This window comes from Phragmites australis, chromosome 18 (genome assembly GCF_958298935.1).
Source record: "Phragmites australis chromosome 18, lpPhrAust1.1, whole genome shotgun sequence".
Taxonomy (NCBI): Eukaryota; Viridiplantae; Streptophyta; class Magnoliopsida; order Poales; family Poaceae; genus Phragmites; species Phragmites australis.
Window position 1 is genome coordinate 15,291,474 of NC_084938.1, and position 16,536 is coordinate 15,308,009.

Here is a 16,536-nt window from a genome sequence, read left to right on the forward strand (position 1 = left end):
CGGCGCAGGTAGTCAGCAACCACCATCAGCGAAGTCAGCCCCGCCCGGCGCAGGTCGTCAATACGGTTCAGCACCGGGCGCATGCGCTCATCCTCCATAGGGGCCGCCTCCCAGATCGGCCTGTGGGGCTCCGCTGGCGTTTGGGGCAGCGTGAGGCGGTCATGGGGGCTGACGTTGACGTAGACCCAGTCCCGGCGCCAGTCCTCCCATTTGCCGCGTAGCACCTGCGGGATGTAGACGTCGCCGAGTCCCTCCCGCAGACGAAAATTGTAGCAGCCGACCACCTCCACCTCGTTGGATCCCTTCCTCTTCCCAGCCGCTCGGAGGACGAAGAAGTGCCGGAACAGCGCGACCGACGGCGGCACTCCCACAAACATCTCGCAGAAGTGGGCACAGATCGCCAAGATCACCACCGAGTTCGGACTCAGGTGAGCTAGCTGGACGCCGAATGTGTCCAGCACTTGCAGGAAGAATGTCGAGAATGACGGCACCAGTCCAGCGGCGACGAAGGACACGAAGATCACGATCCGCTCTGGCCTGCACGTGGAGGGCGGAAAGTTCGCCGACGTCACCACCGACGCCTCACGCTGGCCAGCGGGCACCATCAACTTGCGGACCTTCTCTGCCCCCTCCTCGTTCATGAGGCGGGACTTTGGCAGGACGCTGTTGGAGCTCGACGCGTCCTGGTGACCGCTTCCTGCCCTCGGCATTCTTTGGGGGTGAGGAGTGTGCTGGATGAAATGAGAAGAAAGGGGTGCTGCGGGTTGAAGAGAGAGCTCCCGGTGCGCAAGGAAGAATAAGACAGAAGGCGGCAATCGCAAGAGTGGCGTAGGGGGCAATGGTTCGTCGCCCCTCTCCTTTTTATATCGTGGGGATTTCCAACGGCACTTTCCTCGGCGCAATCTGCCAGGCGCATCTCCCTCGATCGGCGTGGTTGCCAGGCGCATCTCCCTCGATCCGTGCGATTGCCAGGTGCACTACCCTCGATTCGTGCGGTTGCCACGCGCGCCTCCCGCCTCGTTATCACTCCCCTCGGAAGTCAGAGGGACATGCGTCCTTTCGGTTTCCCGCCTGGGCCGTACCAAGAGCCTGGGCCGAAAAGACCGTAAGATTTTGGCGCCTGACGACAAGCCACGTGGCACCGGTGCTGTGATCGGCCTCGAAGAAGTAGGGCCCCATCCACAGTCTCTAGGCCATCGCCTACTGATGGGCCCGGGGACTGCTGTCGGTGACATGGGAACCAGAGGTCCCCGAGTCCCGAGGCCAGGACAGCAGAATGCCACGTGGCGCCATCCCTCGGGGACTACCTCCCTGAGGCCCGAGAAGACCCAGTTCCGGGAGGGGTGCTCGGGGCCATGAACAGTGGTTCCCTAGTACCCGAGTTCCCCAATGACCCGAGAAGGAAGTTCCGGGAGAGGACGCTCGGGTCTATGAATAGTGGTTCTCGAGTACCCGAGTTCCCCGAGGACCCGAGAAGGTAGTTCCGGGAGAGGGCGCTCGGGGCCATGAACAGTGATTCCCGAGTACCCGAGTTCCCTGAGGACCCGAGAAGGCAATTCCGGGAGAGGTGCTCGGGGCCATGAACAGTGGTCCCCGAATACCCGAGTTCCCCGAGGACCCGAGAAGACACAGTTCCGGGAGAGGGCGCTCGGGGCCATGAACAGTGGTCCCCGAGTACTCGAGTTCCCCGAGGATCGAGGAGAGATGTATCCGGGAGAGGGCGCTCGGGGCTATGAACAGTAGTCCCCGAGCACCCATAGTTCCCCGAGGACCTGAGAAGCCCCTTGCCGGTGGACCCCACAAGGGTTCAGCGGTGAGGTGTCAATTGGTGAGTGGGCCGATGCTGCATTTAAGAGGGAGCATGGCCTATCACTTTCAACCACTCCCCCGCACGCCTGCTGTCAGTCCCTACCACCGCCTGGCAGGGAGGCGTGGGGACATTTAATGCGATGGGTCCCATCGCGCGTCATCCGGAGCGGCTTGGAGATATCGTCACTGGGCTCGAGGCATATCGCCTGCCGCCCTGTTGTGTTAGGCCTGCTCTAACCGGGCGGGCATGCGGGGTTGCTCGGTGGGCCCCCCTGCTACACCCGCTAAAAGGTGGCATGATGGGCGACAGAACCGGCCAGGGACGCATTTTCAACCCCCGTAACATCAAACTGTAGCCCCATGATGGTTGCTTTCCATTTATGGCTCATGGGGACTCGTGCCCTCCTTTCTGGGCACACCAAACCTCCCTGACGGGATATTAAAGGGAGGGGGGCACCTCGGAGAAGAACAAGTTAGACAAGCTAACAAAGTCAGGATACACGAAGCACGAAGCCAAGCAGAAGCTCAGGAAGATCTGCACTTGAAGACCGAAGCTCTAGACTTAGATAAAAATCCTTGTAACAGAAGAGATCCACAGAGAGGCATTCAAAGAGCATTAATAGCATACACACATGAGTAGGGTATTACGCTCTGTGCGGCCCGAACCTGTCTAAAATCCCTCGAGCATTTACTCCCTCTAGCATCCGATCATTCGTCCCACCTACATCTCATTTACTCTCATTAATTCACGTATGAGGTAGATTCAGAACCATCCCCCGGCTGAATCTCAAAAAGGGTCCTTCAGGATCCCCGCTTGAGGAGTTCATCCTCTGACAGATGCTTAGACCATCTCCAACCATATTCCCTTCATTTTGTTCTCTTTCCGATTCCCTTCCCCGTTCTCATTCTCTTTATTTTCTCTCATCTCCAACAGCTTCCCTTCGAGGGGAATCGTGAAGGGAAAAGAGAGAGAATCCAATCCTGAAGGGAATGACCCTGGGAATCCCGTCGTGATGGGAACCGTCAAGGGAACGAAAAATCCCGTCGTGAAGGGATTCTGATCCCTGAAAAAAAACCGTTGAAGATAGTCAGTCTTACAAATATTTTTAAAAAATATATAAAAAATTCCACTGAAATGATACGCCGGAACCTTATCCAAACCAGAAACAAGGGGCTACCTGTCCCATCCAACACTCCGGCATAATACCAAAAACCAGCAACAGACTACTCATTGACACACTGATCCCATCCAACCAGGTCCCACCTGTCACCCGCAATTCCGTTCGCGATATTATTTATCCCCTGTGCCCATCGATCGCGACTCCAGAACCTTCTTCCCCTCCGCCTCCATTTCGTCTTCTTGGTCCTCCGCCTCGCCTGTTCCCTGAGCTGCGTTGCGTGTTGAGAGAGAGAGAGATAGAGAGAGAGGAGAGACCCGCGAGAGGCTGCCTTGTGGGACCGGGGAGTCAGCGAGGAGAGAGAGATGGCGGGGATCGGGCCGATCAGGCAGGACTGGGAGCCGGTGGTGGTGCGGAAGAAGGCGCCGACTGCCGCCGCCAAGAAGGATGAGAAGGCCGTCAACGCCGCCCGGCGCTCCGGCGCCGAGATCGATACCATGAAGAAACGTAAGGCCCTAGCCTTCAATTGACCCCCGTGTTTTCCTCGGATCGATTTGGGGGTTCTCGCGATTTGTTCGATTTCGTCCGTCTTTTCTCCGGTCGTGCTGTTCGATTGATGGATGATTGGATTGGACGCCTAGGGTTTCTTATTTTTTTTCTTCATTTATTTTTCGAAGTGTTTTGTGTACTATATTGGGGTTTCTTTTTTCTTGTTTTGCCATCTAGGGTTTCGGAAAGATTTGATCGGTGCTGTTGATCTCTTGTTCTAATGGACTTATGCGCGCTGCTAAATTTCGGGCGTGCATGTTATAGCGGTTTAGCATGTACACCCGTCATTCGGTAAAAAGTTGGTCTCCTCCCCTTTCCATTTTTTTGATATTTAACATTCAGTTCTCAGCACTCAAATCTTTTTACCCCACTTCATTGTGGCAAAAAACGGAGCAAAATTTTTATAAAAATCCATATATTCTTTCCTGTACACTCACGTACATAAGCAGTTTTATTAAAAAAAATAACCGTATCAGAATGGATTCCATAGTTGTTGAGCCGCAGCTATCCACCACCTTTATAGGCTTATAGCTTGCGGCGTAGCGACTCCATACACACATCGGTGTGGCAAATACCCGCATCATAGTCTAGGATATTAGAAAATTATATTGGCAAATGGCAATGTAAATGTAGCTTAAAAGTTATAGTCTAGGATATTAAGAATTCAAGATAACAATGTAAATGTAGCACAAAAGGCATATAGAACTCTCTCATCTCTCAAAGCTTCAAATCTCTCATCCCTCAAAAGTCATCCATTGCAAATTCATTGAGATTGTTAGAAACATCCACGTTCGAAATTTGTTTTACAACGTTGTGTAGACTATGTTGAATGTTTACTTTTCTTGTTTCATTCCATGTGGAATGAGATGTAATGACTATGCCAAATTAGTTAAGGAAGCAATCGGCGGAGGAGAAGAGAGAATAGAAGTCAGATGCATTTTTGCTTTTGACAAAATACAAAATAACCTTTGAGCATGGACGAGAACAGAAATACGTAGGAATCAAGGGGATCTAGGTGCAAAAGTGGCAGACGGATACATGCAAATGTGTATACGTAACGAAGCTGACAGGCAACACCACCTGGTCTCAATCTCAACCCCAAAACCTCGCAACAATCCCCGTGAGCGACAAACCGCCCCACCCATCTGCCCTTCTCAATTCTCAGCTCTCACCAACCTTGACAACGAGCGCGCGTCATCGGGGGCCGGGGCACCAGGCGACAGCGGACGACCTCATGGCTGGATCTCAGTGGCTGGTGGCGGGAGCGAAGGGATGGATCTCAGGCAGGAGCAGCGGTGCTAACAACGCACGTCCGAACAGGTATGGCGCCCACCAGTCCGCAGTCGCCACATGACGCCTTCTCGCCGCCATGGCGACGCCAATCCTATATGGCGGACGCCACACATGCTCGCGCCGTGGCGTTTTGAGACCCAGATTTCTGCCACGTTGATACGGCGACGAGAAGGCGACACCATGATTACTATGAATCAACTATGATGGATTCAGAAGCAAAAATACAACCATGTGAAGGCAAATCACATCAATCTGTTCCATATTTTCAAGAAAAAATCAAAACAATGTGTGGAGCAAACCTTGCTAATAACAAATCTAAGCAAGAAAAACCTTTGAACAAAATTTGGTGGAGCAAGTTATTCCCTATTTGCAAGCAAATTCATACAATTTGCACAAGCAAATTGCTGCATTGGCATGAGCAGTTCTGTTAAATTCGTGAGCAAGGTGTGCAAATTCATATCAGAGAGAAAAATCAGTAGATATATTGAAGCAAATCCATACAGTTGGAGAAGTAAATTATTGCATATTTGCAAGAAAATCCAGTGAAAAGCATAGAACCATGGGTGCCAAAGAGCACTTGTACCGTGCTTCCTCAAACAACGAACTTATCCCTCCAGCCCCATCCGCTAGTGCGCCCACCTCCTCCCGCACAGGCGATGGCACAGTGAGCGGCTGCAGCGTACATGGTTCTCCATGGGAGGTCACTAGAGAGAAATTTGTGGTGTGGAGGGGTCACGAGTGGATCCTTGAGCATTGTCGCCGAAGCGACTGTGTGGGCGGAGCTAGTGTTGAAACTTCCACGGGTCTTGCGGAGTATTGGATTTGCATCCAATGGCTTAGCTCTCGTGCGGACGGGAATGCACAGGCATGCACACTTGATAATTAGATTTTACCTAGATTTATTTGCTGGTATTTCTTTACTTCCAAATTTGTGAGTTCTTCACTTGTTCTTGTATTTGAATTCTTTTATTGAAGATTTTTGAAACGGTATACTCTATTTTTGAATGGGCTGATTAACTAGTTTGATCTTTCTTCACCTTCCTTTTCTCTGTTTCTGGTTGATCTGTGTTTTGACAATTTTCTTGATTGCAGACAACGCTGGGACGAACAAGGCGGCATCCAGTGGTACATCACTCAACACCAAGCGGCTCGATGATGACACCGAGAACCTTGCTCGTGAGCAATCATCAATCTCTCACCCTCCCGTTTGTTAACATATTCTCCTGATGCTTTTTTGCCTACTTATCCATCGTGAAGTTTATCACTCCGTAGATGAACTGAGGTAGTTGGTTCATTGTTGATATCCGAGGAATGATTTAGGACCTAGGTGCAGTACTTATTCATTGTGAATATCATCACTCTGTAGTTAAATTGGGGTACTTGATTCAGTGTTGATAGGTAGAGATGATTTAGGAACTAGAGCAGTTGTCTTGTAGCTTGCTCACCGCTGTGATTGCCCCTTTGTGCCTTGAGATGGAATCTTAACCCTAATATTAAAGCCTCTCACTGTATTAGTGACTCTGATGCACACGTTTTTTATACTTATAGATGTCTAACACAATCTTGGCAGAGAGGATTGTTTTTCTGTACCACATATTCTGCTTCAAGCTTATGATATTTTTTAATTTTATTTTTCGGTATTGTTACAGTACTTTGTGGTGACGTTACTTTCCTCTTTTGCATTTACCTATGGTAACATTTGATACTTTTAACTGATGTTGTGTGAATAGTGGGGAAACCGTTATATGTTTTGTCGTTCAAGTTCTTGTGAGTGTCTTCTGTAATTAGTGATACAGCTATTTGGATGAGTGTCCTTGTGAATTCATTGAGGTTTCAATAGCAATGTATTTGTTTGTATGAGCATCTTGCACGAATGGTCAACCTGAATTCGTTGGCGTAATTTCTTTTCTTTTTTTTTTTTTTTGCTTCGTGGTGTAGTTCGATCCTAAGACATGAGCTGCAAGCACATCATATCAGAATGTACATGATGCCAGTCTTCATGTTCAATAATGCTCATCAATCATCATAGAAAGTAACTATGGCTTATCTTACAGGACAAATTTAACTCCATATTTCTAAACACTGGTTTTGAGACATCCCTCTTGTGCTGATGTACTCCAAACCATTTTTCATTAAACATGGAAAATAATGGTTGCGGGTTCATTCCTCATAACTATGAAGAATGATTAGAGCCATGCATTCTAAGTTGAGGGGACTGGGGAATAAGTTGTTTCATGTTAGAATCTTGAGCTCTGCCATTGGCCTGTTGTTATTGTCTATAATAAAACAGATTTCCAAATTCCCTTTCAATCTGTTTTTCTTAGACGTCATTTGGGTTGATAATTCTGTGTGACACCGTGTAAGAGCTCAAGCTTTGGATTCTATCTTGTAATTTCAACATATTAAAATGAATAAAATTCCCATTGTAATTGAAATATCCATTCATGTGAAATGCTAAGTCTCAATTTATTTTTACTTCATGACTTCGTTTCTTTTGTGATGGTGGTTGGTTTATACTCACTAGTTATTGTAACATTAGAATAGAGCTTACAATTCTGTGAAGTGAATTCTATTTGTATTTTCTGGTCTTCTTAGAGGTTGATTCGTCAGGCTCTGTTATTTTTGTATATATGAGTTTGCCTCTTAAATGAAAATTGAAAATGAATGACATGTAGAGGAATCAGGATGACACCTTCAGTTAGGTATGGCCTAATATAAATTGGTTCGTTGCAGCAAGAGTAACTTGGATTCTCTAGATTGGTGCAGCATCGCAACCTGCTAACAAACAATTAGATTGCCTTGAAACGGATAATTAATTGATTACATTGTAGTATTAAATATTTGAATGTCATGGGATACATATTACAATATCTGTGGGTTATTCCAAAAATGTAGTCCAAAGTAAGCATGATTTGAGTTCTATGCAGAAGATTGCACAATGCACTTAACGTGCATGTCTTTTCAGGACTAGTATTCTGATAATTACTCATGCTTTTCTCACCTGATGCTAGATGAGCGTGTCTCAAGTGACCTGAAGAAAAATCTTATGCAAGCAAGGCTGGATAAGAAGCTGACCCAGGCACAGCTTGCTCAGGTATCTTGTTGAATCTTGAGACCTGAGAAAGAGATCTTTGTTTGACCTTCTAATGCGATGAATGTGTGCTATTTGTCATCCAGATGATCAATGAGAAGCCACAGGTGATCCAGGAGTATGAGTCGGGCAAGGCGATTCCCAACCAGCAAATCATTGGCAAGCTTGAGAGGGCCCTGGGAACAAAGCTGCGTGGTGGTAAAAAGTAAATCAATCCCCGGAGCAACAAGTTGAAGACAAGGCGATATGTCTGCTTATCATCTATGCTGGGTTTTATGGTCATGCAAGCTGTTTTTGTTGGTACATGAGTGAATAACAGTTCTGTCGTAGACCTTGTCATGCTGCTCCTCTCATGTGTCATATGCCCTACTGTGTTACGAGTTGTGCTGAACCTGCGAGCTGGTATGATAACCTGCGTGGTTGGTGGCAATTGCTAATACGTCAGTTGCTTGGAACGGGTGTATTTTCGTATTTGTTACTGAGTTGTATACCATAGTTTAAGGTGAACACGATGGTAATAGTTGTCAAAGCTATACCATGGCGGCATTTGGATTAGGGGTTATTGGGGCTGGGAATAGGTAATGAGCGGTGGCGACGGGGAGGGTCTGGGCCTGGGCCTGCAGATACCAAACTGGCCCTGCCTCGAGCCCTGAACTGGCAGCCCCGTCGTTAAGGTGGGAAGCAATGCTGTCCGCGTCTCTCGTTGCTGAGCGTGGCTCCGCTGTGGATTAGATCCCTGGCGGCGAGGTGGAGATTCCCCATCATGCTAATCTCCCCGGCCAGAGTTTCTCCGAGGTTAGCTGGAGAGGACAGAAAAGAGCGAGAAGAAAATAGAACTCGTCAGCAACCATTGAAGGGGGATTGGAACCGGAAATACTGTGTCGCGTATGCGACAAATAGCCCCAATTCACCAACCTTTCCATCGACCACAACTGACCCCATGCCGCCTTCACCACCTCCCTCTCGTGACGGAGCTCTGCCCTGCCATCACCAGTGCCCCTGCTAGATCTGCGCTGCCACCAGAGCCTCTTCGATGTGATGTCGCAACTTGCGTCCTCTCCGTGATGCTCCTTGAGCCGACACGATGGACCCTAACCGACGGAGCTCGGACGCCACACCCTAGCACTTCATGGGAACATCACCGCCACCGCTGTTCAATGCTGTCGGTGACGACTTTGGCGAACAGAAGGGAGGGGGTGTAGGCGTGATTTTTTTAAAATAATATTATTTTATTGAAAAATTCAAAAATATTATTCAAAATCTAAAATTTACAGAAATAAATACCTGTCGGCACTCCGTATGCCAACATCCAACGCGACAATGAGCCATAGGTCCTATCGGCACTTTGGAGTGCTGACAGTGGTGGGCCCAGTGCAAGCTCAGTGCCACGTTGATTTTCAGCGCACTGTGGAGGTCTGCTAGCACTCGGTGTGCCGATAGGCGGACGCGTAGAACCTATCGGCTAGGTTGCCCGGATACTCCGATACGGATACGTGATATGGTGATACTCCGATATGCCAATTTTCCAAAAACACCGATACGGTGATACGTGTATATATAATATATATGTATATATATCACAAAAATACAGGAATAACCATTGCTTAAAAGGAATGTGATTACCTGATTGGTTCAGTATTGATACAACAATACATACATATTCAATCTTCCGTGCTCCCTCCTAGCATAATGAACCAGGCAACTAGCTGGTAGTAACTGGAGAATGAATCACAAAATCAGTACATAGATACAAATAAATAGAATAATTAATAGATAGATACATCATGCTTACATAACAAGTGTAGCCCAGATGCCCGAGTAGTCCAATAAACCATTATTCCATTAAATGTCCTAACAGCAGCAGAGTAGATCAATAAAAAAGATAACAAGCAATGGAGAAATCACAAAATAACGGCTCAACCACTTATTACATAATCTGAATATCTGATAAATCAACCAGTTCATAGATAATGCTGTGACATACAGCGAACTAACTAAGTAGAAACTAGAGTGATCTATGTCGCTATACCGGTATATACTTGTACAGTTCATGTTAAGGCTTGTCATACTATTAGTTGGCACACATAAAGAAGCATAGGTCATATGTGTAGGAGATGTCATAGGACTCGCAAAATCTACAAGGATCGTCCCAGAAGCACATCGGTGGTTTGACCCCTAGGGGATGAAAAATCTCTAATATTTCTTAGGTGGGCTTAGTGAAGCTGAGGAAGACATTGCAGTTGAGAGAGCTGAGAAAGGAGTAGTGTATCAATAGATGAGAATGGGGTTATTTATAGTGGTTGGGGTTGGTGTATGGACTGAGTGCATAGGCTTGCATGGGGGTTGCAGCATAGTATTTGCTGGAAAAGTTATGGCATTGATGCATGACAGAGATTCGCTATGAAAGTTGTTGCTTGGTGTGGTCATTTCATTCTGAAAAAGTTTAGCAAGGAGTTATTGTTACCTTTACATAGAAGGCAGGGAATCCTATGAAAGCATTGAGCTTAAAAAAAATATATTGGTACAATGATAAAACCTAGCTATTTCATTGAAGAAAGTAAAGTACATCACAAATAAGGGTCATCGTAAGTATTCATTGCCTGTCTATGGGTATAGTACATAAGGCAATATGCATCGACTTATACACATTTTATGATAAGTTACAATGGCATGTAGTACTCCATCACTAAACGAAGCATGTATTATGGAAAGATAGATTGATAGGTGCAAGAAAATATCTACTAGGTAGGTGGGAAAGATGAAGGCTTCTCATCTAGATATTCCCAGTGGATCTCTTGAAAGTTTCATCTATGGAGGTAGGGCTTGCTGCACACGTACTCTTGTGCCATTCCATGTGCCATAGGCCCCTACATAGCCAGTACGCCGCACACGTATTGTGCAGGAACCTGTATATTACCGCATGTAGTGAGGTACTTATCCCACAACTCTTCATCGAGCTCATGTAGCCTCATTTTTGACCGTTCAACATCTGTGCGCCTCATCACCTCAGCCTCATCGTAGCCGTCATTGATGTTTGCATACTCTTCTTCGTCTACGTTGTTGGGTAACGGGCAGACTACGCTAGCCTAAAACAAAATTTTCCTACCGCATTCACCCAGGAAACCATGCTAGTAAGAGATAATAGATTGTTACCACTCGACAAGTAGTGCAGTGGAAGAAGAGTTAGAGTAGACTAATCCAACGTCGTTCGCGTCAAACTCCTTGAGCAGCTTCTCGATCAGATCCACGACCAGCCCCGCGTAGGTGGTCACACTCCCCGACCAACTCCGAGTATGTGGTAGTGCTCCTCGACCAGTTCCTCGACTAGTTTTGAGTGGTCGTGCCATTCTGTCCGACCAAATCCGAGTGGTCGCGTTGTGCTTCACGATCAGATGAACAGGTATGTCGATCAGTTCGTCACGGCCGGCGACCAGTCCGAACACGTCGCGATCAACTCGCCGAGAAGATCAGCACCGCAATAGCAGCAGCGCCTCTATAGTATCCACACGTACTGGTAGAAACTCCGAGCGCCGATGTGCTAGCACCACACGAGCGGCTAGAGTTTTGGGAGATCATGTAGAAGGCTACGGCTAGGGTTTCGGAATAGCTCAACCTTAGCACACCCTACCCACGCCTTTCCTTCTATAGAGCTCGCCAATAGGCTCCCACATTGGAAGCCCTATAGGACTCTAACTTCTCAAGGATCACAATCCAATCAAAACCTATATACGAATCCAATTCGCATGTTTTGTTCCAACCCATTAAGTGTGTGACCCGTTAGGTTCATGTACAAACCGAAATCAATAGCGGTCCCTAACAGGACATGTTGACTTCCGAGTATACACAAAAGATCATATCGGTTGAACTTTGATATACACATGCACCGATCCCTTCGCCTCACGATACCAGTCAAGCTCAAGGCGAGATACGTGCCACCCTAGTGATAGCTCGACCATTCACTCGATCAAGTAGTGGATTCATCATGACTAACTTTTTAATCATATTGGCATGGCCATGCACTTTCTCGATCCAACTACCTCGAGGGGCCCAGAGATATCTCTCCCGTTATCAAGGAGGGGCAAATTCCACCTTGGTCGCTCACACCCCACGACATGTTTCATGACAAGCCCAAAAACTACGTTTATAACTACGCAGTTGCGGAATAACATTTGGCAGCCTCAAAGTATGCCGCTACACATTCTGGGAATCAATGACGATCTCAAGTCTAAAGAACATGCAGGTACACCATTTGAGATAACAACTGATGACACATCATAAATAACAATCCTAGTAGTATCTCAAGGTGGGTCTATCCAACATCATGTTCTCTAACATAAATGTCCACATTATTGACTTGGTATCTCTAAACCTATGATCCATGAAACACGATCATCAATCAATACATGTGTTGGTCTTATGTATCATCACAATGATATGCGACCAGGGATTGACTAAGAATAACATTGTGACATAAACAAAGAGTTTCATGAACAAGTCACATACTTGCTAATCAATATAAAAGGTAGTCATTCTTGAAATAACATATTATTCAAAAGTACATTAATATAAACATGTGATATAATCATCTTTATGATTGCCTCTGGGGCATATCACCTTTAGTCTCCCACTTGCACTAGATTCAATCATGTAAGTATCTAATACCAATAGCTCTCATGTGCGCCTCATGCTTTGGCCGCGGGAGTGGCTTTGTCAACGAATCAGAAATATTCAAATCCGTGTGCACCTTGCATATCTTCATGTCACCCTGATCTAAAATCTCTTGAATAAGGTGATAGTGCCGCTGTATGTGCTTGGACTTCTGATGCGACCTAGGTTCTTTGGCTTGCGCAATGGCTCCACTATTATTACAATAGAGATCCATTGGACTAGAAGCACTATGCACCAGACCTAACTCAGAAACAAACTTTCTGATCCAAACAGCCCTCTTTGCAGCTTTAGAAGCTGTGATATACTCAGCCTCCGTCGTGGAATCGACCACCGTTTCTTGCTTGGAACTCTTCCAACTCACTGCTCCTCCATTGAGGCAAAACACAATACCAGATTGCGATCTCGAATCATCCTTATCGGTTTGGAAGCTAGCATCGGTGTAACCATTTACAACGAGCTCCTCCTCACCTCCATAGACTAGGAACATATCCATAGTTCTTTTCAAGTACTTGAGGATATTCTTTACTGTTACCCAGTGATCTTCACCAGGATTTCATTGGTATCTACATGTAACACTTAGAGCATAGGAGACATCTGGGCGTGTACAAAACATGGCATACATGATGGATCCGATAGGAGAAGCATACGGGATCACACTCATTTTCTCAAGCCCATGTGACATTGGCGAGAAACTTTTTGAAATCCTGCATATTGAACTTTTTCAATACCTTGTTGATGTATGTACTCTGGCTTAATCCGATCAGCCTTCTCGACCTATCTCTATATATCTTTATGCCCAATATGTATGCTGCCTTTCCTAGGTCTTTAATTGAAAAAATCTTTTGCAATGAAGATTTGACAGCATAAAACATCTTAATATCATTCCCGATCAATAATATATCATCTACATACAAGACTAGAAACACAAATGCACTCCCACTAGCCTTTTTGTAAACACAAAGCTTTTCTTCATTCTTGATGAAACAAAACCTTTTACCACCTCATCAAAACAAAAGATTCCAACTCCAAGAAGCTTGCTTCAACCCATAGATGGATTTTTACAGCTTGCATATCTTCCTAGCATTTTTCGGATGGACAAAACCATTAGGCTGTGTCATGTACACGTCCTCACTTAGATTTCCATTAAGAAAAGCTATTTTAACATCCATCTGCCATATCTCATAGTCATAATACACGACAATTGCTAGGATATCCAGATAGACTTTAGCATTGCGACAGACAAAAATGTTTCATCATAATCAACACCTTGAATATGCCTGAAATCTTTTGCCACCAATCGTGCCTTATAGATGTGAACATTTCCATCAATGTCTACTTTTTTCTTATAAACCTATTTGCACTCATATTTGCACTCAACTGCTTTGACATCATCAGGTGGATCAACCAAGTTCCAAACTTGATTATCGTGCAAGGATTCTATCTCAGATCTCATGTTTCCAAGCCATCTCTCAAAGTCCAGTCCCACCACCGCTTCCAAGTAGGTCTTAGGTTCATCATTTTCCAACAATAATATATCGCGCTGCTCCGTGGTTAGGAATATAAATATTTCAAGTGCGCGATTGATCCTTTCCGACTGTCATGGGGCTGGTGTCTCCACAACATGTTCTGCAACATCCAATTATGGTTCAGTAGGAGCTGAAACACTTTTTGATGGTTTCTGAATCTCTTTGAGTTCCATCGTGCTCCCACTGATACTCCTTGAGAGAAACTCTTCCTCCAGAAAAGCACAGTTCCAGGCGATAAACACTTTTCCTTCTTCCCAATTATAAAAGTAATATCATTTGGTCTCCCTAGGAGACCCCACAAAGAAGCATTTATCTGATTTGGGAGTGAGCTTATCTAATTTCAAACATTTTACATAGGACATACAACCCCAGATCTTAAGGAAAGACAACCTAGGACACTTTCCGGTCCATATCTCATATGGTGTCTTCTCTACAGCTTTAGATGGAACCCTAATTAAAGTCAACACAACAGTTTCTAGAGCGTATCCCCAGAAGGATAATGAGAGATCAGATTGACTCATCATGGACCGAACCATGTCCAACAAAGTCCGGTCCATATCTCATATGGTGTCTTCTCTACAGCTTTAGATGGAATCCTATTTAAGGTGAACGCAATAGTTTCTAGAGCGTATCTCCAGAAGGATAATGGAAGATCAGATTGGCTCATCGTGGACTGGACCATGTCCAACAAAGTCTGGTTACTTCGTTCGGACACTCCATTACATTGAGGCGTCCCCGGTGGAGTCAACTGTGGAACAATTCCACATTGCTTTAGATGATCACCAAACTCATGGCTCAAATATTCACCTCCATGATCAGATCGTAAAAATTTAATTGTCTTGCCAAGTTAATTTTGTGTTTCATTCCGAAGCTCCTTAAACTTTTCAAAGGACTCAAACTTGTGCCTCATTAGGTAGATGTAACAATATCTACTAAAGTCATCGGTAAAAATAATGAAGTACTGAAAACCACCTCTAGCGATAGAGCTCACTGGTCCACATGCATCAATATGTATAAGGTGATGAGGACATCACTCATTTAGATACACGCGCTACAAGTGATCCTCCAGTGATTGATCCATTACAAGGACTGATTACACGGGCTCGTGCACGTCGTTTAACTCATGAGGTGAATTTGTTACTCGCTATCCATACTACTAATTATGAGGATGGAATGCTACTCAATTTTTGTGAATTTTTGATGTTTAGGAATATGGGAGAAGCACCTATGGAATAGCCAAGTCGGACGGGGCTCAAGCCAACTTCAAGTCGGAGTCGGAACTTGGTTCAGATTCAGCAGACAGCGCAGCACTAAAACGGCCATAACTACTTCATATGGATTCCAAATAAGGTGTTCTTTGATGCGTTGGAAAGCTAAGGATGATAGCTTTGTTTTGGTACTGGTCCCAGCTCCAGATTCACGGTGGATTATTTTGTGTCATCAAAACAATGTGCTGTGTCACAATTTTGGGCCATATCAGGCCTTGTAAACGTGTTCAGGTCTAAGACCAAGTTGTGGACGCCCCCCTGGTCGCCCAAAACCCTAGCACACCCCTCTTCATATATCTAGCAGCCATCGTCATAGACTTTTGGGGGTTTGCTTAGATTAATCTGCCATTGAACAGTTTCATCGTCGCTCGGTTTGTGAAACTCCAACTCGTGAGCTTAATCATATTTGCAATTTCAGATTGTGTTCTTCCGTGTTCTTGCTTGCGTTCTCGATTCGCTTGCAAGAATTAGCATTCTTGGCGAGGTCAATCGTGCTGCGCGTGGTTGATAACCAACAGAGCAGTGGTGTAGCGATCGCAAGGGTTGCGTTCTGTCCTGATCGGAAGCCTTGGATCGTCAACGTCGAGTCTCCACCAATCGACTTACCATTACCTAACGGAATATTGGGCATAATCCTCTCATCAATTGGTATCAGATTTTCAGGTTGCCCGCTAGGTAATTTCATTTTTCCCTTAGATTAGTTATGTTTTCATCACCTAGAGTCTACAAAAAGCCAAAAATATTTCCCTTGTTCACTGTCCTACAACCCTTTGGGCCTTGCAGTTTCGTTTTTGGTATCACGTTGTTGAGTTTGTGTCCATCGTGGTCGAGTCTTGTTGCTGGTCTAGAGTAGTGTTCTTGGTCTTAGTTCAACGCCCGTGCTATTTGTCGTGCCGCTCTCCCATCACCCCCACCCCCACCAACAAGTCGAGCCACTACCTAATAGTGATAGGGACGTTCAATCTGATTGTTCCACCTGTTGCGTTGGTAAGAACACTTGTAAGAGCGTGGTAAGATGCTTGAGTGTGTGTGATTCCACTGCCTAATAGTGATAGGGATAATTTTGTTTTGTCCTTTGCTTTCTACTAACCATGGCAGATGATCCGACGTATTTCAAGGACTGTGTCTCCAAGGGAGAACTTAACACCCTCGTTCAGCAACAGAATCAAGCATTGAACAACATGATGGTAAGACAGAATCAAACATTGAACGAC

General features: G+C 45.6%; 1 protein-coding gene across 1 annotated transcript; it reads left to right on the plus strand.

Annotated features, from left to right (window-relative positions):
- The first annotated feature begins 3,125 nt into the window (after nt 1-3,125).
- LOC133898911 (multiprotein-bridging factor 1a-like) lies at nt 3,126-8,315 on the plus strand. Its single transcript, XM_062339720.1, has 4 exons — nt 3,126-3,434; nt 5,862-5,945; nt 7,781-7,863; nt 7,947-8,315. The coding sequence occupies exons 1-4, from the start codon at nt 3,293-3,295 to the stop codon at nt 8,067-8,069; spliced, it is 432 nt and encodes a 143-aa protein (XP_062195704.1). The 5' UTR covers nt 3,126-3,292; the 3' UTR covers nt 8,070-8,315.
- The last annotated feature ends 8,221 nt before the right edge of the window (nt 8,316-16,536 follow it).

Coding starts and splice junctions, on each gene's coding strand:
- LOC133898911 (XM_062339720.1), top strand. CDS start 3,293: ATGGCGGGGATCGGGCCGATCAGGCAGGACTGGGAGCCGGTGGTGGTG. Junction 3,435..5,861: donor GATCGATACCATGAAGAAAC/GTAAGGCCCTAG, acceptor TCTTGATTGCAG/ACAACGCTGGGACGAACAAG. Junction 7,864..7,946: donor CCCAGGCACAGCTTGCTCAG/GTATCTTGTTGA, acceptor TTTGTCATCCAG/ATGATCAATGAGAAGCCACA.